Source organism: Babylonia areolata, chromosome 21 (genome assembly GCF_041734735.1).
Source record: "Babylonia areolata isolate BAREFJ2019XMU chromosome 21, ASM4173473v1, whole genome shotgun sequence".
Lineage (NCBI taxonomy): Eukaryota > Metazoa > Mollusca > Gastropoda > Neogastropoda > Buccinidae > Babylonia > Babylonia areolata.
This window is the reverse complement of record NC_134896.1, coordinates 27,655,322-27,679,454: the sequence shown is the minus strand read 5'-3', so window position 1 is coordinate 27,679,454 and position 24,133 is coordinate 27,655,322. Positions and strand designations below refer to the sequence as shown.

The following is a 24,133-nucleotide window of genomic DNA, read 5'->3' as shown; positions in this document are numbered from 1 at the left end:
GAAGAGAAAGATTACGGAAAACGAAGATATATTCCCAGTCGAAACGAACATAGCTCGCTGATATTTAAACATTACACGTAAAAAATGCCACACAATAAATCTTTTATAATAATAATAACTAAAATCCCGGAAGAACTCAATACATGTAGAAGATGTAACATGGTAACACAAGGCAAAGTGAGTTGCAGCATTGCCTAATGATCACTGACTGCATCGTAATTTTACCCTCTAAAACATGCTCGCTCAAACATCGTACTTTGTTCAGGAAACCGCAAATATTATGATGATGACGGTGACGACGATGATAACAGCAAAACCATACCTAACACTGATACAACTCTATATAAGAAGGAAAAAAAGAAGAAATAAAATAAATAAATGATCCATCTAAAACCAGGCTTGTGTGTGTGTGTGTGTGTGTGTGTGTGTGTATGGGGGGGGGGGGGAGAGAGAGAGAGAGAGAGAGAGAGAGAGAGAGAGAGAGAGAGAGAGAGAATGGCAGCCAAAGAGAAAATCACAGAGGTGTGTGGTGTGGGATCTCAAAAGACTCCCTCTCTCTCTCTGTGACCCTAGTTCTATGATAAAAGAGATGTCGTGCTGCACGAACGAATCACGGACCAGACAGTGGCGTGCAGTGCCGTACGTCAAGCCGCCCTCAAGCCGCTGTCGGATTATCGCCCCGGACATCTTTCAGGACGCTGCTGCTGATGCACGCCGATGAACCCAGCGCTGCGGCACGACACGGCACGACACGACGCTGCACGAGGGATTATACGATAGACAGGATAGGACACGATAGATAGGATAGGACAGGACAGGACAGGACGGACAGGACACATTTCTGCTGTGCAGGACCCGCGGGAGAGACTGATATTGGTGGAGTTTACTGATGTGGCTGCTGTCAACCTCGGGTCGAGTATCGCCTATAATGACGTGTATCATCTCCTACAATGACGAATATCACCGCCAGCACTGACGACTATCTCCAACACTGACATCGCTCGTCTTTTCCTGTATTATTGTATTATTATCGCTTGTCTTTTCCTCTTGTGAATCCTCCAACATCGTATAATAGTCTCGTTTTTCTACTTGGACCTCTAAGAGTCAGTTTATGCCCAGTGCAACAAACCATGATATTGTATCTACGTCCAGCAGTCCTTTCGTGACATCCTTCGTTGAACGTACTCCATTGGTGTGAAATAATTCTGTCGAGACCACACTGCGATCCACGCGCTTTCATTTTAAGTCTCCTTGTCTTTTTCTAAGTCCACAGTTTTCCTTTCACACTCTGAATCCTTTCCCAAGGATTGTATGGAAGTCCTGTTTTACTTTCAAACGTTCATCCCCACTCCGTATTGCATTAAGTATCCATGTTTTTTGTGCTTCCTTGGCATGTCCTCGATTTACGCTTCCAGTCTTCTTGCTCCGCGTTAAAATCAAGTTATGTTTTCCGAGTTTTCAACCTCGCATTGAAAGTTGTGTCCATTGGTCCGGTTGCTCATTATCATCATGCACGTTCATGGCTTGAGTGACCTATCGTTTTCCTGTCCCTTTACGTCACACGTGCGCATTGTTTTGTACAGTCGCAAGTCAAGCGATCCTTTCCAGTCGATACCTTACTCGCGAATATGACTTTGTATTCAAATCCAAATTACTTACCCCTTCCATAACCTCATCTATGTGCACCAAAGCAATGCTGTCGATGTTTTGCCTGCCATTACTTTACATTGAAATACTTTGACTTCTCCTTGATATTTTCTAAATAAAAAGAAAACAAAAAGCACAAAAACAACCACATAACAAAACATCTCCGACATAAAAATACTGGATGGAGACTAATAACCTCACCCGTGCCCTTCCTTTTTCTCTCATCCCACCTTAATTACAGACTTTGTGTAAACCTCTTACAGTACTTAATTCTAATTTCAGTCAACTCTTTAATAACAAGCTCACCAGACCACTATTCAACCAATCATCGGTACAGAATAAATGATGCACTGTACAACTTAAACAGGAAGTAACTCATTAACATTATAAAAGTTTTAACGCCCCTTTTCCCCTATTCTCCCATCGCAGCTGAACCATCTCAAATCGAAAGCAATTACCACCCACCAGGTACAAGCGACCACACCGCAGAAGACACCCTAATTAAGGTCCACAGAGAGGATTTTTTTCTTCTTATTTTTTTCACACTGTTGTTGTCATCTTTTCTGCCAGTCGCTTCAGAAACCTACGTGTGATTTGGCCTGCTCCTCTGCAAACAACCGTCTCCACAGCCTTAATCACACGCGCCACACCGCAGAGGTGATTAGACGCGCGAGTAAACGCTCGGACAACGCTGGTGCCTGGTTAAATGAGGATGCAAAATCCCCTCATTAAGAACAGCCTCTCGTTAGCAAATAGGCTAACGGCTAAGGAAAGAGACAAACAAGGAGGGAAGGGCAGCACACACACACACACACACACACACACACACACAGAGAGAGAGAGAGAGAGAGAGAGTACACGAGGACGGAGAGACAGGGAACCGAAACAATTATTCTTCAAGCCAAGACAGGAGCCACATAGGACGGAACGACTCTTTCCATCTGTCGTATCTAATTCACCTGGAGATTTTCTCACTCAGTCTGCGCGTGTGTGTGTATATAAAGTGTGTGTGTGTGTGTGTGTGTGTGTGTGTGTGTGTGTCGCGCGCGCGCGCAAGCCTGTGTGTGCGAGAGTTTGCCTCTGTGTGTTTCTTTTGTAAGAGAGATGGAGGAATAAAGGGATAGAGAGCATCAAAGCATAGAAAACCAACGGTACATTGGTAACTTTATAAAACAAAAGAGAGAAAGAATCTATAATGACAGTGCATAGACAGAAAAACAGAGAAACTGAGGGAGAGAGGGAAGGAACTAGAGAGACAGAGAGAGAGGGGTTGGGGGTGGGGTCGGCGGGGGCAGTGGGTGGGGGGGGGCAGACAGACAGACAGGCATGCAGGCAGGCAGGCAGACAGCCACACCCAGAAACACGGACAGACAGGAGACATACACACGAACATCCACCACCCCAAAAGCACAGAAAAGGGGGAGGGGCCACACCAAGAGCAGCCCAGAAAGACAGAAGAAACAGAGAAAGAGAAGGAAGAGGGTGGGGATGTGGGCAGAGGAACGAAGGAGGGAAAGGGGAAGCAGGCCAAAGCAACTAATCCCATTCGATCTCCGTGGTGTGGATTTGATTAAGAGCGCAGATGCTAAGTGGAGGATGAGAGCGGCAGTGCCTGGAAGATCGATAGCTGCCTGTCCTTCTCCGCTGCTGCTGCTGGTGTTGCTGGTGGTGCCACGACTTGTCTGTCGTCTGCCTGCCTGCCTGCCTGGCGGGTTAGCAACCCCTCCGCACGTCACCATTCGTCCCTTACCGTCACCCCTTTTCTCTAACACTGGTTCTGCTTTCCACCTCTCTATGCTGTCATAGTGGTTGATGATTATTATCACCGTCACCCCTTTTCTTTCCACCTATGTCGTCATAGTGGTTGATGATTATTATCACCGTCACCCCTTTTCTTTCCATCTCTCCATGTTGTCATAGCAGTTGATGATTATTATCAGCGTCACTCCTTTTCTCCAACAGTGGTTCTGCTTTACAACTCTGTATATTGTCATAGTAGTTGACTATTATTAACGTCACCCCTTTTCTTTAACAGTGGTTCTGCTTTCCACCCCTCTATATGTTGTCACAGTAGTTGATGATTGTAACACTTATCATTATCATTATTCTATAACTGTATAAACACCTCTCAACAGATTGGCACGTGCAAAATGAACTGAACTGAAATAAACAAAATGGAGAGAGAGAGAGAGAGAGAGAGAGAGAGAGAGAGAGAACGCAAGAAAGGCACGAATTGCAAAACGAGACCTCTGTCTGAGGCATTATCTTTTCTTCTGTGAACAATTTGATAATACCCCTTCGTCCAATGCAGACGTAACATACACAATTTCTTTCTTTCTGAAGACAATACTAGAAGTGTACACTGTATCAGACGTTTGAAAGCAGACAAAAAAAAAAAAAAAAAAAAGTTCTATACAACAATGACATAAAAACGAAATTACACATAACAAAACACAAAAGAAAAATAAATGAATGAATAAACAAAACGATACGGAAGGAAAATACAAACGTGTCTGCCTGTGGATCTCAAAGAAGCGGGAGAGGGGGATGGGGGGGGGGGGGGATGGGCGGGGAGTCCCGACCATCCAACTTGAAGTCTTCAGTTCACTACGCTCGAACCCCCATTTTTCCCAGCCTCCCATCGACCAAACAGCCGAAGGAGGTGGTGTTCGCATTAGCACTTAACGTCTCAGACACACAGGGACCAGCACTCCACCTTAGTTCATAACACCGATTACCGCCCTCTCCGTTCCTAAAATAAAAATAAGAAAGAAAGAACAAAATTTAGAATGAAATTTAAACAAGAAACGTTAAAAACACAAAACAAAACAAAAATTCCGTGTGTTCCAAACTCAACGAAAGCCAGGTTTAAAAAGAAGAAACAAAAAAAAACAAAACAAAAAAAAAAAAAAAGACACGTGAAAAATATACTACTAAAACAAAACAAAATACAGTAACACAATATGAGCTGAGAATGCACACCATATAGACCTCTCTCATATCAAATGGGTAGGGAACTAACGACAGCTAAGAAACCAAGTGGGAAAAATAAAGGTAATAACTGTAGCCAAGTATGCCAGGAAACAAATCTCAGTCAAAATCCGAAAGACAAAACCACTCTTTAATATTTTTTAGAGAGAGAGAGAGAAAGTGAGAGACAGACAGACAGACAGACTACAGGCCCCCACACAAGCATGGACACATCTTAGACATCATGCTGGAGACTTCATAAATACTTTTGTCCAGAAACTTCCGGCGTCTGATGCGTGCAACAGATATGCATGCCCCATCTCCCCAGACAGATTCGTTGGAAAGAAGGAAGCCAGATGGGAGGGGACGGGTGGGGAGGGGGGAGTTCTGTCCAACATTAAAACCTGCACTGGCATGAAAGTCAGACAGGCGGTCTGCACGTACAAATCGTTTTTTTCTTTTGTTGTTGCTCTTTTTTTATGGTAAAACCCGGAAAGCCAACAACTCTGCAAGCCGTGGTGGAAGAGAGAGAGAGAGAGAGAGAGAGAGAGAAGGGGGGGGGGAGAAGAGAATGAGGGAGGGAGGAGGAAACTGAAAAAAAAAATCAAAACAAAAACAACCCAGCACAGAATGGCTTAAGAAAGGAAACGGTACTGAAAGAGAACAGTACAGAAAGGAAAGTGTACAATCAGATTGCACTCACTGGTCTATGGAGTCGCGTGCACCTTCATTGTGATATGTGATGCTTATTCTGACTTGGACGGATAGAAATTCCATGAGAGAAGAGAAAGAAGAAAAAAAGAAGAAGAATAAACGTACAAAACAGACAGAAAAACTCATCATATGCACAAATAATACTGAGATTAAAACAAGAGTATATATGTATGCGTTCGCGCATGTGCGCATCGCATCTATGATCTTGTTTACATACAGGTAAGACTGTCGCACTCCGCGTGTTCCATTTTTCGTGTTCGGAACTGGTTAAAACACACACACACACACACACTAAAAAGAGCGAAAGCCTCCATGCAAAAGAAAAGAAGGAAGGATATGGGAAAAGAAGGAAAAAAGGAGGGCAAAAGGAAGAAAGGAAGTAAAGAAGAAAGGACGAAAGGAATGAAGGGCGAAAAGAAGGCAGGACCGGACTCCAAAAGAGGACGAAAGAAAACAGCACAAGGGACGAACCTGCACGAGACAGAAGACAAAAAGAAAGAAAAGTGAGTGTGGAAGAACATTACAAAAAACAAAACACACAACCAAACCAAAAAGGGGGTGAACGGATAAGGGAAGAAAAGAGGGGCGACAGCAGAGAAGCTTATGAGACCACTTCAGAGTTTGGGGAAGAAATGTGGGGACAACAGGGCCAAGGAAGGGTGAGAGAAGGAGAGGGGTGGGGTGGGGGTGTGGTGTGGGGGGTGGGGGGAGCAGGGTAGCAGGCTAGGTGCCAGAGAGGTGGACAGCCCAAAGACCAAAGCCGATCAGCGCCGAGGTGGGCCCAAGCAGAAGAGGAGGAGGAGGATTAGTTCCAGGGTCGTACTCTTCTTGGTCCTGTCGCGCGCCGACGCTGATTGTTATTGATAGCCCTGCCCTTTGCTCTAAGTCCTTTTGTTCTCCGGGTCTATCCCCTTCCTCCACCACCACCCTTACCCCTCCTTTCCACCCACTCTCCCCTTTCTCTCCCAGACTTCCAGGCGCTTCTTCCATTGTCTCTCTCTCCCCATCTCTCTTCCTCTCAGACACACCCGTCCTCTCTTGTTCCTTGTGTAGTTTGCTTTCTTATGAAGTACGATATGAACACTGTTACGGTTACTTGCATTGTCTTCACTATGACAGACTGAAGCTGGTGGACGGCATGCGACGATGATAGCGGTGATTACTGTAATGTTTTGGAAGTCTTCCTTCGCAAAGCAAAATATTTTTTGTTTAAGCTCTGACTCTCCGTCTCTTTCTTTCCTCTGTTATCCATCATGTTTACATTGTGGCTGTTTTCCTTATCACTGTTATTGTTATCATCATCTTCAATGGTTACGGCTCCTTCTTCTTCCTTCAACCTCCCACCCTTCTTGCCTTCTACCCTCATCCCATTCTTCCCTCCTCCTCCCCATCTGTTAGTTTAAGATCAAGCTCGTCACTGCAAGCCTTTTGCCACCCTTTATTTTCTTCCTCCTCATCTATCCCCCCCAAGCCCCCTCCCCAATTTTTCTTTCGTTTCGAACGCACTGACAAGCCATTGCGCCGGGCGCTCTAAGTCCTTTCCAGCAGTTTGATGGCTGGCTACTTCTCTGTCAAGTGAGGCCTGAAGACCAAAGCAGGTGCAGGCCGCCTTAAACCTGCTGGAACAACAACAACAACATCGGTGCGGGTCACCGCATTGAGGGGAGTGGGGTCCGGAGAGAGAGAGAGACAGAGACAGAGAGACAGAGGGAGAAGCGTCCCCCCCGCGCTGATCTGATGATCAGCTTTTCCGAATGACACCCTTTCCTTTCTGCTGAAGGTCAGCCAGCGATCATAAGGAGGTAACGTGGCAGGGAAAATCAGGAGTCGTTCGGGAGGGGAGATCGATGGGTGACAGCGGTTATTACCTTCAACACACCACCACCAACAACACACCATAAACATCTCGTCATTGTTGAAACAAAACAACGACGATTATACCAATAACCCTATTACTAAGGAAAAAACGTACCGCGACAAGATTTTGTTGTTGTAGGTTCCCAAGTTAACATGCCCAAGACGTTCTGCATAATCATAAAAAAACCAACAACCGCAGTAATACATCTTACGTTACAGAACTTATGTACACATTAATAAGCACAAGTAATTTCGCAAGCACATACACACCTGTCATCATCATATGTACGGAATACTCTTCCTTCCCCCTCTCAACTCGTACAAACAGCGATATACCGATGGATGCACGCACGCACACACACACACACACACGAACCCACGGGAAAATACGCGCTGGCACGCGCATCTCGATCCCCTGCAGCATCTGGGAGGGAGGGAGAAAGGGAGGAAGACTTGGTTCCCAGCCTGGCCGGGCACCACAGATCCCGTGCGGGTTCCTCGGGCACAGTGCACAAGAGAGATGAACATCGGGATGGAGAGAGAGAGAGAGAGAGAGAGAGAGAGAGAGAGAGAGAGACAGAGACAGAGACAGAGACAGACAGACAGACAGAGAGCAGGGTGGCGTTTTCACCTGACCTGCTAAGCCCTTCTGACTTGATGCGACATCTTGGCCCCGCACGCCATCGGTCCCTTCACACGTATGGCACGACTGCTGCTGCTGCTGCTGTTGCTTCAATGGAAAGGGGGATTAATAAGTGAGGTGAGAGAGAGAGACTGAGAGAGACAGAGACAGACAGAAAGAGAAACGTAGGAGAGTGGCATGGTGAGCAGACTTCATGAAGTGGTAAATATCAAAGATCAGAGTGGAGGTAAGTTGAAAATGGCAAACATCACGTGCACGCACGGACACAGACACACTTAGACATACCCTGCGGTTCCTATCAAGTCAAAGAAGGGCTGTATTAATCACCAATCCACAAGGCGGAAACGGTTTAGCTGTCGGCGAGCGGTTTAACTTCACGGCGTACCAACTTACGCCACTTTTTTTTTCCACACTTACCGTTTGCTCTGAACACAGCCAAGACAGGCAACGAGAGAGATGGGGAGAAGAAAAGCAGAGAGAGCGGGGGAGTTGGGGCGAGAGAGAGAGAGAGAGAGAGAGAGAGAGAGACAGACAGACAGACAGACAGACAGAAAGACAGACAGAAAAACAGAGTAGAGGGTAGGGGACGGGGAGCCAACAGATGAATGGACAAAAGACAAGATATCACTGAGTTCAAAATGATGCTGGCCTATTTTGATACCACGGATACACGTGAATATAAAATAGGTGTATCTAGAATATAATAAAGTGTATCTGGAATTAAGTCCACAAAACACACGCAAACACTGAACTTTGAAACAATGCAAGAGGTACAAATGGCAAGCAAATCTGTCATGTAAAGCCACAGATAGACTCTGTAGACATTAGGTACTGGCCTTACCCAACCCAAGTGACCCGGTAGCTCTACGGGTGTATGGAGGACCTGCAGCATACAGCTGCCTTTATCGCGGAGACTAGGTTGTCCATGTGACGAACGACAAGTAGATGAAGAAGAATACTCTGGAAACGCAATCGTAAAAGACGCACACTACCTTTCCCGTCTCTCTCCTCGTTTCTGTACTTCAGTTGTTCATTATCTTTCCCCTGCCTTCCTCATCCCCCCTTACGCTGTACTGCCACTGTCCTCTTCATTCAATACTCATTCTCCACCCCTTCCGCTTTAGACCAGGTAATTCTTTCTTCATTATTTCCATCTGACCAACTAGAACACACCCTTTAAACTGCACACCATTCACGAAAGCTTCAAACTAGACGGGACAGAAAACAAGAAACGATAAGAACTAGCCCGGGGTCCTTTCGGTAGCCCTTGGAGGCAGCGCAGACGACGTCATGCCAGGTACACAATCGACGTGTCTTGGACCATCTCCGGAAATGATGAACAATCCAACTGAGGGAATGAATAACCGAACGAACGGAGAGTGATAAAACGAACGAACGGTTGGGAAAACGAAGCGAGCCAAACTGAAAATCTAAATATGATTTTGACAAAAATGCATCACTAACATATCAACAATGTAAATAATACGTTGCGACTTGCCCATGGTCCAACCATTAAAATAAAGAAAAGAAAAAAAAAAAGAAAAAAGAGAAGAAAAACTATCACCTTGATCATCATCGTCACCGTCGTCGTATATAATTGCCCACTTGATCAAGATACCCACCAACCAGTCAGGTTTCAGCGCTGACGAACACCGTGGTAGCAATATTAACGATCAAACATAAAAGTAAGTTAACTGTCCGGCAAGACTCAGTCAGAAAGACTCAGTTCGCTATGCATGCAAGTCGGTCGGAAAATTCGCATGAGCGAAGAATTTTGGGTAACCATGGCAAGAACAGTTGTAGCAACAGTACTGGGTTTTCAATGAGAACGACAGTTCATAGCAATGTGGGCACGACATTTCATAGCAATGTGCAGAAAGAGTAACGAACAGAGCGGTACAAATGTGGTAGCTGGTAATTTCAACAATTACAATGGACAAAAATATTATCACGTTTCAAGCAAGAGAAAGAGAAAAGGCAGAAATATTGAATGCACAAACTCCACAAAGGACCCAGGACCTGAACTGATTACCAAGCAACTCGGTTTTCTAGACATATTCGGCGTAATGAAATGGAGAAGACAAAAAAAACAAAACAAAAAACAAACAAACAAACAAAAAAAAGCCTGCATTATGATGAACATGCATCATTTTCTGCAAAGTGACAACACGTACAGCACTCATTTTCTTCTGTCAAATAACAGCTTTCCGCCAAACACAGAGATTAAAGGGAAAAAAGTGCATGAAACAAAACCTAATCCTATTCAATATGTACACAGTGGTTACAAATAAATTTACAACACGGCCTCACGTTCATGCACGTGAAGATCATGTGACAACACATTCGTCACTCAATATCAATGCGGTATATAAGTATGAGAATGCATCTGGACTGTCAACGCAATGCGCCAACTAAGTCAGCAACTGTAATATAATATTTTCTTTCACAATGCAGTGTATATCTATTTTAATCTGCAACAAAGAATGAACTGGAAAATCATACAAATATATATGACCTTCTTATCAATGATCCTCGGATATGAGGACTGTGTATATGCCAGGGGGTAGGGGTTGGAGGGGGGGCGGTAAGCAAAAGAAAGCGTAGTGTCAATCAATGAATTATACAGCGATTGTATTACTCATCAGCCAAACAAACCATCAAACACTTCACATGTTCACAAACAAACAACTGAAACCATAAGCTAAACCACAACAACGCAAATAAGCGCTGGATATTTTCCTGACGTTGCGCAAAGAACAACCCTAGACGAAATTCTTTCACCTGTCGACGTGGTGGGGTGATCAAATCTGGGCACCGAAGAAAAGATTACAAGGTCATGGAATCAAACTATGTCATTCATTCAATTAATACAAAAAAAAAAAAAAAAAAAAAAAAAAAGAGGAAGGGGTGGTTGTAGGTGTGGCGCGGGGAGTAGAGACAGGGCCGGAACTGGTTTCCTTGGTTCATTCAGTTCAGTTCAGTGTGAATAAAAAGAGGGAGTACATCAACAAATAAATGGATAGCTCATCAAATTAATGAATAAATGAACTGGAATAAATAAATAAATAAATCTGGAAATGAAATAAAATGGATTTGAATCGAGTATCATTCACTTTAACCTAAGCGCTTCCCTTTCAAATGTGTTTCTTTAGAAATCTCGCTAACACAACCACCAACACTGCAAGAGCCCGCACATTTTCGAGCGTGAAAAAAAATAAAAAAGCAAGAAAACTTTTTTTTTCAAATACTGCACACATATGCCCAACTTTATCACAAATCGCCTTTACACTAGCCGACAACACACATAAAAACTGACCATTACTTGGTGTGTGAAATGTACAATACGGATGACCTCCAACTTCTCCAACAGGTTCCATAAAATAATCCTCTTTGGCAACCTCTCATAGCTGGAATGACCATGACTGCATCTTGAATCACTGCGTTAGTTCACAGAACAGGAAACAAACAAAAACCACTACTACCGCATCAAAACTCACAATGTAGGAACTTCCGGCATCCAAGTACATATGCTGTCAGTGTCAGAATAATCAAGAACACACTGGAAGGCAGAATGAGTAAAGCTCAACTATTTCAACAAATTTACAAAGCATTTATAACTGTTGCTGTTGTCGTAGTTCTCACTGATGTCTTTGAATTATAATTGTCTAATTACTTTGGATATGTCCAAACAGGGGAGAAAACTGAGGTACCTGAATACTGAGAACATCTCATGACCAATCCATGCAAAAATAAAAGTAAATAAATAAATAAATACATAAACAAATAAATATGTAAATAGATATGTAAATACATAAATTTTATTCCCCAACAGAAGACAGCCATTCTGAAAATTCAAAAAAAGTGCCAAAGAGCTCCAGGCCTATGTCTTCTAGTATTTTGCTGAAAATATACACATATAAGTATACATCACTCCTGATAACAGCAATATCTTGAAAGTGTTCAAAGTTCAAATCTGGGGAGAGAGAGACTCAAAAAGGGAAAGAAGGGGCGTGAGCCATTTATACGGACGGGAAAAAAGTGGTGTGAACTGTGTGGTGTAAATGAGCAATAAGTGACAAAGAATACTGTGGTGTGAGCCTCTTACCACGATGGTCAGGGGATAAACGATAAACTGTATAGTCAAACACAAACATAATATTACGAACCTGAAAAGAAACAAACATACAAAAACAAAACAAAACAAAACAAAAAACAACAACAACAACAAAACCAAAAACAAAAACCCAACATAACGTGTGAAAGTACATATTTTAGTAAACAAAACTCCCTTCAATATTGAACCAAACAACAGTCACTTTAAAATGTGCATTATCGCACTGAATCCGACTAAATCAACAAATTCAACATTTCTTTCTTTTCTTAAATTTTATATATATATATAACGAGTAACAGTTCCTAAATACACGATCTATTAAACAGAAAAGGGAATCAAGAAATGAATTTGTTCACACATCATTTTCCCTGAAAATGTACTTGAAATGCGTTATCATTATTATTCAACTCAGTGCTGAAGAAATGAAGGGCGAAAAGAGAGAAAGAAAAAAAAAAGAAGAAGAGAGAAACACGGTGAAAGCAGAAAGAATGGAAAAGACAGAAAATCAAATCGTGTCGCTTATCGCCCAGTCGACAGCAAAGGGCCAATTTCTGGGCTGAAAAAGACAAAAGGCAGCTTAAGCAAATAATTACAGGTAAGTATTTCTGTATGGAGAATTCTTTTTTTTTTTTTCCCCATTTCAGCACATTTCTTGAAACACTGGATAGATATTACGCCTACGTGGAAAAAAAACAACACCTAAAATCAAAATGCAAGTTATACCCAGACATCGTTTACACAGCAACGTTCATGATTCAAAACCCTTGTATGATTACATGTGGTGTATCAAACGCCATTCTATTTATTAAAAAAAAGAAAAAAAAAAGCACGTTTATCGACAACAAATTCGTATTGGCATAATGTTCATACTAATAAAATGAACTGAATAATCATATGAAAACACGTTCCCAAATTTGTAACTGTGGTGTTCAAAACAGTCAAACTACAGCATCCTAACTACACAAATGACAAATAAACAACACCAACTGAATCAAAGATTCACGTAACTGTGTACATTCAGAAAAACAACAACTGCAAAAGCTGAAACTGATGTAAACGTATTCCCATCAAAACATTACAGTAATGAAAAAGAAACGCTAAAAAAGCATAAATATTCTACACTACAACGATCAAGAAATTGCACGAACATCCACAAACTCTGAAAACCAGACAAAGGCTTAGCATGAGCTTATCCTCTTACAAAAACAAACAAAAAACAAAACAAAAAAACAGAAACACCGAAACGTTCTTAAAACTTCAGTTAACAGCAAGCGCAACATAACTCAGTTCCACACTGAATCACCAACCCTGCTGGTGTGCACATGTGACAAACATCATCATCATCAGAACCATTTCAACACTGAACCAAACACACCATTAAACGGGTAATCTTTCGACATTGGCGATGCTTTGTGTGTAGTCTTTCAGATAACCATTCCAATTAAAATCTGTGACGATGATACAAACATCGATCAATCAAAGAATCAGTCAAAAAAGAAAGAATGAATGAAAAAAAAAAAAAAAAAAAAAAAAACAAGAACAAAACACCTGTCGTCTCTACTTCTCTCCAATGCAAGGCTACGCATAAACAGACAACAATACAACCAACCAAGACACAAATAAACGCACACTCGCATACTAAATCAAAAGCCAATCCACCAAACCTTAAAAGGATCCAATTTTGTTCCTTGAGCTAAATACAAAACAAAAAAAAGAAAGAATAGAAAATACACATGCAGACAAATGAAAGATATCTCCAACCAAACTAAGCCCCAACAAACATCAAGAAATGACAGAACAATAACCAAACTTCCCTCGGATCATGAAGGCAACGATAAAGATGAAAAACAATTCATATTTTTCTTAAAATCTTAAATCTTTAAGAATAATAAATTGCGTCCATCATGAATCAAAAAAATCTGATTATAACGAAGTCGCTGACAGACAACAAGAGACAAAGAAGACAAGGAAAACAAAGATGGTAAAAAACAATAAACAAATTGAGGAGCTTGTGTTAATGTACTTTGGGCCTAAGCCTCCGAAGTGCCAGAGAGTTGGGTCCAAACCCAGGCAATCAAATGGTCATTAACTTTTTTTTCGGTTTTTTTTTTTCATACCACGTCTAGACAGAGAAGGAGAAACTGACAGAGAAGGGTGTGTGTGAGGGTGTGGGGTGGGGGAATAGAGAGGGTATGATAGCTAATGGTGACGGAAGGAGAGGGAAAGGGAAGTGAGGTGGGGAAATAAGAGAGAGAGAGAGGGGTGGGTGTGCGGGGGTGGGGGGGAGAGGGGGAGACAGGGGGTTGGGGACGGACGGACGGACTGACAGCAAGACGGAGACAGAAAAAAAAAGAAAAAAAAAAAAGACCGCGAGAGGCTCACACAACAACACGATTATAACTTGTTTCAGGCCGATGTCTTTCATCCAAGTGAAGGACTTCAAGAAAGGTGATTGACTAAGTTCACGGCTCCTTTCTTTATTCAGGTGGCCCAAGACGTACAGTCTAGCTTTTGTCCTCCTCTTTTTTTATATGTTGATATGTTCCAGAGTTTTATCCTAAGACTTAAAATTATCAAAAGTTTACTTTTCTTTTAATTACTTGTGAATTCATTTGTTTACGAAGATTATTTATTCATGCAGTTAATTATTTACTTTGTGAATGCTTGGAGCAATTCCTACCGAATGAATTTAATTTAAATAAAGCGCATATTTCGACAGCGCCATCAACGCATAAAATCACACAGACACAAACAAGAAGAAACACTTAAATGCATGAACACCATGCTGCCTTTGCATGAACGCACACGCACAAACACATTGCAGCTGTGTCAGGAAGTGCGAACAAAAGTACATTAACTCAGCGCAATTTGAGAGAAAATATGCTTTTACTACTTTTTTTCTGAAGAGTGCGTGATACGTTTTCTAATCGCTTCGCCAACAGCTTTTTCCGCAAAGCTGTCTTTCGAACAAATCCAGTGTGATAATTAGAATTGTGCAACAACCATCTACCGAAAGATCTAGTCATCAGCCCCATCCACATGTAATATGCAGCTTCTGTTCAAACGTGTGTGTGTGTGTGTGTGCGCGCGCGCGCGTGCATGGGTGTGTGTGTGTTTGCAGTGCGTGCATGTGTGAGTATGCACAAATTTTTATACTGATATGCACTTGTATGTATCCAAATTTCTACTGTATCTGTGTTTGTGTATGATTTTCGATTTATGTTCGTATCTTGTTATGTACTACCCCCCAATATTCCTTGTGACCCCGGTACACTTGGTAATAAAGACATATTCTATTCTAATGTTCCCAAGCTTCCAGTTCGAAAGAGACGAAGGAACAGACTTGAAAGCTCGCAGACCGTGTCTCTGTGTTGATATGGGAACACCACTCGGACATCCTCACGCACGTCTCAGAGGTCAAGATGACTTGTCAAAGTGAAGAAGCTCGGATATCTACGGCGGGAGATTTTTTTCTGTTTTTGATAAAAAGAAAAAAAGAAAAAAGGCGAGTGAAGAAGAGCAGTTTTGTTATGGATGAAGTGTCCGTGGAACGGGTCTGGTAAGTTGCGTTTTCTTGGATTTCGCACAGTAGCATTCTGCATGAAGACGTTAATTAGAGTCTGCAACAAGGTTTATAGTATTCCAGATGGTTTTGTTTTTTTTCTTTCTTTCTTTCTTTCTTTCTTTCTTTTCTTTCTTTTTTTGTGGCCGAAATGCCGTGTTAAGGTTGGCGTGACCCTGTTACAGAAGCCATTAACATATCAAAGGCAAATTAACAATCTATAAAAAAAAACATAAAAAAAAAACAAAAACAAAAAACAGTAAAGCAAACCAAACAGGTTAACAGAACATTTAACAGTGAAAGACCGGACTGAAACCAGCACGTGTGTCAGACAGGGATCGGGGGCGGGGGAAAGGGGGGGGGGGGGGGGGGGGGGGGGGCAGGGACAGTAACATCGAAAGGAGAAAGAAGAGGGGGTGGAGAGACTGAGATATGTGGAGAACAGAACAGAACGCGTGCGAAACAATATTCACACTCACAGTAAAAGGTAATTATTTTTCAAAGTACCGAAGCTTGCGCTTGAAGAACACATGAAGCAGAGTTTCTCACTACAACAACAAATACTTTACTTCGCGACTTTTAGTATGTTATTTGAGAACCTTTTGGACTGTTACTTCAAAGATGCAGGGGAGGAACAATTCCAAGACCATGCCTGGGAAGGTGGGGGAATAAGTCTCAAACAGGAATGTTTCTTTTCCACTTATAGGATACTGGAAACACCGCTCCTCTTTCTCTCCCTGTCTCTTTCATCTGTATCAGGTCTTGAAATCCAACACAAACTGAAACATGCTTGTGATTCACAGTTCCAACGCACGCGCGAGTGTGTGGGCGTGCGCACGCGTGAGAAAGTGATACATGCTTGTGACTGTGTGCATGAATGTACATGTGTGTAGTAAATATGTGTGTGTGTGTGTGTGTGTGTGTGTGTGGGTGTGTGCGTGCGTGTGTGTGTGTGTGTGTGCGCGCGCGCGAGCTCATTCAACTCGTGCAAATGAAAGTCAATGTAAGCATGTGTCAGCGTAAATGTTGCTGTAAGTATGGGGCTGCAACATCTAAGATATGAATGACAGCACGTCCTCTTGCTTTGGAACAATCGAACACGATGTGATCGTGTCTGGATGCACACAAACCAACAACTTCTTCTCGATATGGATCGATTCCGTCACCTCCCGAGACATCAATCAATGATGAAAAAAAGACCACAAAGTAAACAGCGAAGCTGGAAACAAGCGATTTGTTTTTCTTCTGAAAACAGCGGCGAACTGCACGTGCCGTCCAGTCTCACTGAATGACGCAGCTCTTCTCGTCCTTGAAAGAAATCTGCCCTGAAGAGATCTGCTGGTCAAGCAACTCGTCTTCTTCAATCCTGAAACACAACAGACAGACACAAACACAGTCGTGAAACCCTTCCTCTCTGATTGGTACTCAATATGAATAATACAGAACATAATGATACTGATCATGAATGAAACCCGAAGATAAATTAAATCGAAGGAATGGGGCAAATTACATACAGAGAGAGAGAGAGAGAGAGAGAGAGAGAGAGAGAGAGAGAGAGAGCAAAACAGCTCCCCCCGCCCCCCCCCCCCCCCCCCCCCCCCCCCCCCACACACGCCCTTTTTCCTTGGGGGGCGGGGGTGGAGGGGGGTCTTTCTTTTTTTTACTATAACCGTGATTTGTGAATGGATTTATGTTCTGAGCATAACGAATCGCTCAGCCATGTGTATGAAATTGTGACTAAGTAAACAACAACAACAATAAAACAAACAAACACACTGTGTATACAATTCCATCTGTCTCAAACTCTCGCTGCTACTTGCTTCACACACACACAGACACACACACATATATACACGCGCGTGCGCATGCACACACGCACGCACACAAATGCAACACACACACACACACACACACACACACACACACACAACTCAACACGTTAAATGTCGGATCACATACTTACACGGTGGACACACGTGTTTCATACACAACTCAACTGAAGATGAAATATGAGCAACAAAATCAGCTACAAACTAAACAACAACAACTTCTGTTGTGGAGATAATTGTGAAACACTAAACGGAAATAAAACAAAATGCAAGAAATATAATAATAAAATAATACCCCCCACGCAAACAAATGATTTCTGACAAGCAACGCTCTTTGTGTCCTTCTGCATAGAAAATGAGCATGGCAACATCTCTGTTCACACGATATATATTTCACCTTGTAACAGACGTGGTAACAATCGGATAATGACATTCAGCTATATTTTTCTGGGCTTGCCGTTTCTTTTTTTCTTTCTTTTTTTATCGTGAATATAATAGACAGCCTGCAATTCGTCCTCAAATCCACAACAACAGGGATAGTTTAAAAAAAAAAAAAAAAAATATATATATATATATATATATATATATATATATATTATTATTATTTTAGAAACATCATGATGACGGTGACTGGTTTTTCATTTATACCAAAAGAAGCTGGAGGAGGGGGGCATAAGAGAAAGAGGGAGGGAGAGAGAGAGGGAGGAAGAGAGAGAGAGAAGAGAAGAGAGAGAGAGAGAGAGAGAGAGAGAGAGAGAGAGAGAGAGAGAGAGAGTTTACTGTTATCTGCGTAACAGCCCATGTCACAGAGGGTGGGCAATCGGTGAGGGGCGGGGTGGGGGGTTACAGTGTGTCTTTACCTATCATCAGAAAAAAGAAAGCAGAACACAGTACGAGGATTATGGAAAATAAATACAAACATAGATAAAACTGCATCTTCACACTGACCATCCAAGTACCAACTTCCTCTGCTTTTATCTTTCCTTCATGACCGTTATTTTGAAAACCATCTATATCTGCATATACTTTGCATTTATAAACGTTTTTGTCTTGAGAGAGAGAGAGAGAGAGAGAATACAAACATAACACTTGGGCCTTCTCATTACTCTTCTAAAATTAATCTGGCCGTATATTAATAATAATTATATATTGTACTTTTATGGCGCAAACTCCCAACAGATGAGCTCTAAGCGCCTCACATGAAGCAGAACATGTACAACAGTGCACTGTACAAAATAATAACACAAATGGACAGGGTAGTGATATCCACAATACAATACTACAAATTGCAGATATGCATAACTGCAGAAAAAAAGCACAAAATACACACACACACACACACACACACACCACCCATCCCCCCCCCCACACACACACACACACACCGACACAGCAAACGCCGACTCACAAGCACACACACCAAAAGAATACTCCAATGGAGATACAGAACTATGCTTCGTCGCATCCAAAGGCCATTTCGAACAGGTGGGGTTTCAGTTTTCTTTTAAAAGAGGACAGAATTGGTGAGTGCCGAAGATCCAGAGGAAGATAATTCCAAACAGAAAATGCTTGATACTGAAAAGCCCTTTGACCAAATGTCCAATCTGGTGTACTGGTGTTGACTAACACAGTACCTCTTTCTCCCGCCCTAAAAAAAGCTGTCGGTTAAATCATCCGAGTTGAGTGTCGACGTAAAAACTAAACTGTCACTAACCAACCGCCTCTCATTTCCATGCTCACAACTTCCGGCCCGACACCTTGTCGTCAGCCAGCCAGAAACAAAGGGGCGTTATTCGGGAGAACCTCGTTACTATTCCACAGCACATGCAGCGTGTCATTTGAATGCATGCGTCACAACTGGTCCTTCTCCCTGGGTCGTCCTGACATCTTTATACTGTGGCCACCAACAGCTTGAAAAACCTTCGCTTTTTTTTTTTAAGAGTGAAATACATCCCCCCTCTCCCTTCTAAAAAAACAAAACAAAACAAAAAACATACATATATACGTATACAGTGTTCTATTTAATGTCTTGTGACCTCAGGATTGTTTTGCGTGCACTTGGCGCGAAATTCAGGAATAAATAGTGCTTAAATGCCAACACGATATTTCTCTTTTAACACAACAAGCAAAATGTTCTTCGAACTGATGTGGGTCATTTAGTAGCGTTATAACATGTTTGCGCTGGGTCTGTACATCAATTCCCTAAACATAATGCAAACATGCATCAATGCAATTCAATCGTAATCTGGGTCACTTATGCCATGTTGCTTTCTTAATCCTCTTGCCTGCTTCAAACACGCAAAAGACTCTGACCGTGCGTGCACACACACCTACACTCCAACAAATACCATTCTTTTCTTTGGCGCAACAGATTTGTATTGATGAAGTGAAACGCAATACGCGCTTGAAAAATCACGAGCACGCGCTGCCTGCTGCCATGAGAAGAGAAAAGGGCTGGAGGCTAACTATCAGAGACACAAGACCAATACCTTTTCCCATTTTCCTCACACATCAAACCCCTTGTCCCGTACCCACCCCGGCTACAAACCGTGGACAGTACAAGACCTTGTTTCCTCTCTACCCTATCCACACCACCACCCTCTCTCTCTCTCTCTCTCTCTCGTGTCTCTCTTTCCTCGCATTCTTCTCCCTTCCAGCCCGCCAACGGAGGAGAAGCGGAAAGCGAAAGAGCGAAGCCACCACCACCACCACCAAGCAACAAGAGGGAGGACAAGAGTCCTGACATATTAATCGCTCAGAAATCATAGCTGCCCATTGTTCCGGATCGTGCACTGCGGACCTAGCTGTTTGGAGCGAGGGCCTGGCCGTGGCGGGGCGCCTCCGGGGGCCGACACAATGAGGCCCCATAATGGAGGCCTGGCCGCTGCACACCGCTGCCCCCCGCCCCAGCCGTTTTGTGCCCTGCTCTGACAGCACGGCCTTTGTCAGCCACGTCCGAGGCTTCTGCCGACTTGGTACCTGAGCGGAATTCAATCACACTCATCATAGCTGAACTGAACTGAACTAACTCGGTCGGTCCGGGGTGGAGGGTGGGGTAGGGAAGGGGGGTGAGGAGTTATACACAACAGGCTTTCAATACACCACTGGGTGGGTGAAGAGGGGGAGAAAGAGAGAGAGAGAGAGACAGAGACAGAGAGATAGAGAGACAGAGAGAGAGCGTGTGTGTATGTGTGGAGAGAGAGAGAGAGAGAGAGAGAGAGAGAGAGAGAGAGAGAGAATAATGAGATTCAAAAGATTCTACGACAGCACCAATAAGAGCAACAGTCACCACCTCTAAACAAAGCGCCATGTGAAGAGAAGCAGTGTCCGTGACTAAAAAGCTATAGTCATTCGAGAAGATGTCCACACAGAGAGACAGAGAGAGTGGTGTCCAGCGCTTGCTGATTCACAAGAGGCTGCATCAGAAAAGTATGCCCCCAAGACAGATATGAATTATTCTTTGTGGGCTGTATGCATTTTTACAATTTCAAAAGCATGCACAGAACGGAACCATGCGCACTGTCCCGTCCCCACCTCCCGCAAAACAAAACAAAACAAAACAAAATTGGAAAAAAAAAAAAAAAAAAAAAAAAAAATATATATATATATATATATATATATATATATATATATATATATATATATATATCTCATATCATATCATCCCACCAACCCCCTCAGCCCCCTTGTGAAACGCACATCTAGAAAAACTATATGCGGCGATGCCGCACAACATGGTTGCAGACTTCATTATTGTGGAAAAACGCGTGGCACTCTGACGTCCATCGTGACATCCCTGCAGCCCAGGCCATTACCAACCACAGATAAGTCCACACAAAGGGTGAGCCACACACCACAAGGCCAGAACCAAAACGTGTATGTGTGCACCGCCGGTGGCTATAAGGACTAATTACGTCCTTAACGCACGCCACTGAGTGAGAGCGGAAATAGAGCGGCGGACGACGAGGGTCAGCCCTGCTGCAAACCGTGACAGCCCTGATTAGCTGGACACTGGTGGCCATGGGCCGTGACGGCTGCGCCACGCTGCCTGCTTTCGCTTCCCCTTACCTGCCACCACTCTCAGGTGTGCCAGGGTAGAATCACTCTGTCCCTTTCATTTTCTAACCCATGAAAAAAGCATATATCTGGGATGGAATATCGAAAATATCCGTTTTCATGTTTTAATCCTCCGTTCTAAGCCCTATGCAAACATAGGAAATACACCCTGATTCAATCTCGATTCGCTTTCCCATACTCTTGATCCTCCTGTATTATTTTCCCCATTTCATTCTTTTAACTGATATAATTCGTTATTAAATGAGACATTCAGATATACAATAATTTCATCTGTAAACACACTGAAAGTTGTTCTGAGAATACAGCAGATACAAATTTACCCACAATGAAGTTTCAACACAATCCCCTGTCGACTTTTCCATCTCTCGTGCCGCATACCATTTATTTTATCCTCCCCTTTCCCTTTTTTGTTTTTGTTGCTTCCCTTTGCTTTACGGCCTTTGAAGTTATTTTGGCGTTTCTATTAAAAAGTAAAAGTGACTACGTTCGAAACAAAAACTGAGCACAGAATGTTTTATCTGAATGACACCAGTACTATTGAAAATATTTAGATCACCAAACATAAACACAGACACACACAGACAGACACTAAGGCGCGCGCGCACACGCACACGCACGCACGCACGCACGCACGCACACACACACTCACACACACGTGAAGGTCACAAACTTATAGCTCAAATAGCGCAAAACATAATGGACCCGTTATGCATCCACGAACATTGCACAACATGACCGTAGATTTCTACTCAATCCCAAAACCCATAGCACACATGTGACATCCATGCAGCCCAAACCATTACCAACCACAGATAAGTCCACACTAAGGCTGACGCCACACACCACAAGGCCAGAACCAAAACGTGTATGCGTGCACCGCCGGTGGCTATAAGGACTAATTACGTCCGTAACGCACGCCACTGAGTGAGAGCGGAAATAGAGCGGCGGACGGCAAGGGTCAGCCCTGCTGCACACCGTGACAGCCCTGATTAGCTGGATACTGGGGGCCATGGGCCGTGACGGCTGCGCCACGCTGCCTGCTTTCACTTCCCCTTACCTGCCACCACTCTCAGGTGTGCCAGGGAAGCACACCAGAATTACTATCTGCTTTTAATTCTTTTTTCTTCTGGGCAAAAATCCAGGACAGTATATGGAAAATACCCCCAGTCTAATTCTGTAACCCCAAGGCGAAATTCTGGAATGAAGTACTGAAAATAAATTATATCTGGAACCAATCTTGATTTGTTTAACCATCATTTTGATCGTCATATTTCATAATGTATATATAGAAAAATTACAAACATTGGGAAATGGTACGTGCTATGTCGATTATACAAGCACCGGTGATTTATCTTTGTGGGTTTCAAAAATTAAACAGGAAGCCGAAAGCACCGTTAGCCGAAATAACATGTCAAACAATTTGTTGCTTGGGGGTGTTTCGGAGGATTTTCATTGCACCCATTATGTGCTTGCTAAAACGGTTACAGCAAGCAGCAATGGTTTGAATTATATGCCTTTGTCTCACCAAATTAATTAACTTGTTTAATATCTATCTCGCTCTTTGCCTCGATCCTCTTCCAAATCCTGTTTTAACAACAATTTCATATCTTACTCCATGGGATAAAATGAAGAGGGGTACAGTTTTGATTGTGAACACCGGTCTTATATCGACGCGTTCTGTTTGTAGTGGCACGGCCCTTGATCACTAGCGCGGTGACTTCCAGTGCTAAAGTACCTGGCTGTCAGACACATCGACCCGTGCTAATGACATGTCCGAAGGGTGGCGGTGTATGGAACCCGGTCAAAAGACTAGAGATACTGAGATATCAATCGCTTGGTTCGTTCGAACTCACTCTCTGTCTCTCTAACTCCACGTCTCTGTCTCTCTGTATCTATCTATCTACATCTTCTCTCTCCTTTTCCCTCTCAGTTTCAGTTTCAGTAGCTCAAGGAGGCGTCACTGCGTTCGGACAAATCCATATACGCTACACCACATCTGCCAAGCAGATGCCTGACCAGCAGCGTAACCCAACGCGCTTAGTCAGGCCTTGAGAAACCCTTACCGACTGTCTTTACCATTCTCAGTGTACCTATTACCATTGATTGTTAATTTACCTAATAAGACCCTCCGCCTTTGAACTAGAAAAAGCAAAAAACAAACAAACAAAAAACAACACCTCTCCCTTGGTTTCACATGATTTCTTGATCCCCTTGACCTTACCGCTAACGTCTATATTTATGTGCGCGTGGATCAACAAAGTCACTTATTACTGCATTTTATACCCCTCCATCATTCTCCTCTAACCATCCGCTGCCCCTCTCCACCGCTTTCCCAGTGTGCATACTTACCGCAATCCAACCAAAAATGTACTCATACCGTGTGTTATCTTCATCCTTATACTGAATAGAAAAAATAGGAGATGGGAGGCGGTGGAAGGGGAAAGGGGGGATTGGGGGGGGGGGGGGGTATCGTACATCGGGAAGACTCAAAAGTCACGCAAAGGTTCCAGATTAGCAACGGAGTCTTGGCTTTTCTCAAAAATAAAATATGATAACGATTTGAACACAGTCTGGACCAGTACAGAACAGAAAACCTTGCTGCGGGAAACATTCTTGCCCATTCATACACAACATACAGACGCAACGGTTCTAATCAGACTGTCTTATCTCTTGAGCGACGAAATGATTGCTCTCTCTCTCTCTCTCTCTCTCTCTCTCTC

At 43.0% G+C, this 24,133-nt stretch overlaps 1 protein-coding gene across 1 annotated transcript in view; it reads right to left on the bottom strand.

Moving 5' to 3' along the window:
• Window positions 1-16,167: 16,167 nt before the first annotated feature.
• LOC143296042 (EH domain-binding protein 1-like) overlaps window positions 16,168-24,133 on the bottom strand; it is a 121,122-nt gene continuing 113,156 nt past the window's right edge. Inside the window, exon 24 of the mRNA XM_076607788.1 lies at window positions 16,168-16,873. Coding sequence (XP_076463903.1) covers window positions 16,789-16,873 — 85 coding nt within the window. The 3' untranslated portion in view covers window positions 16,168-16,788. The remainder of the gene's footprint in view (window positions 16,874-24,133) is intronic.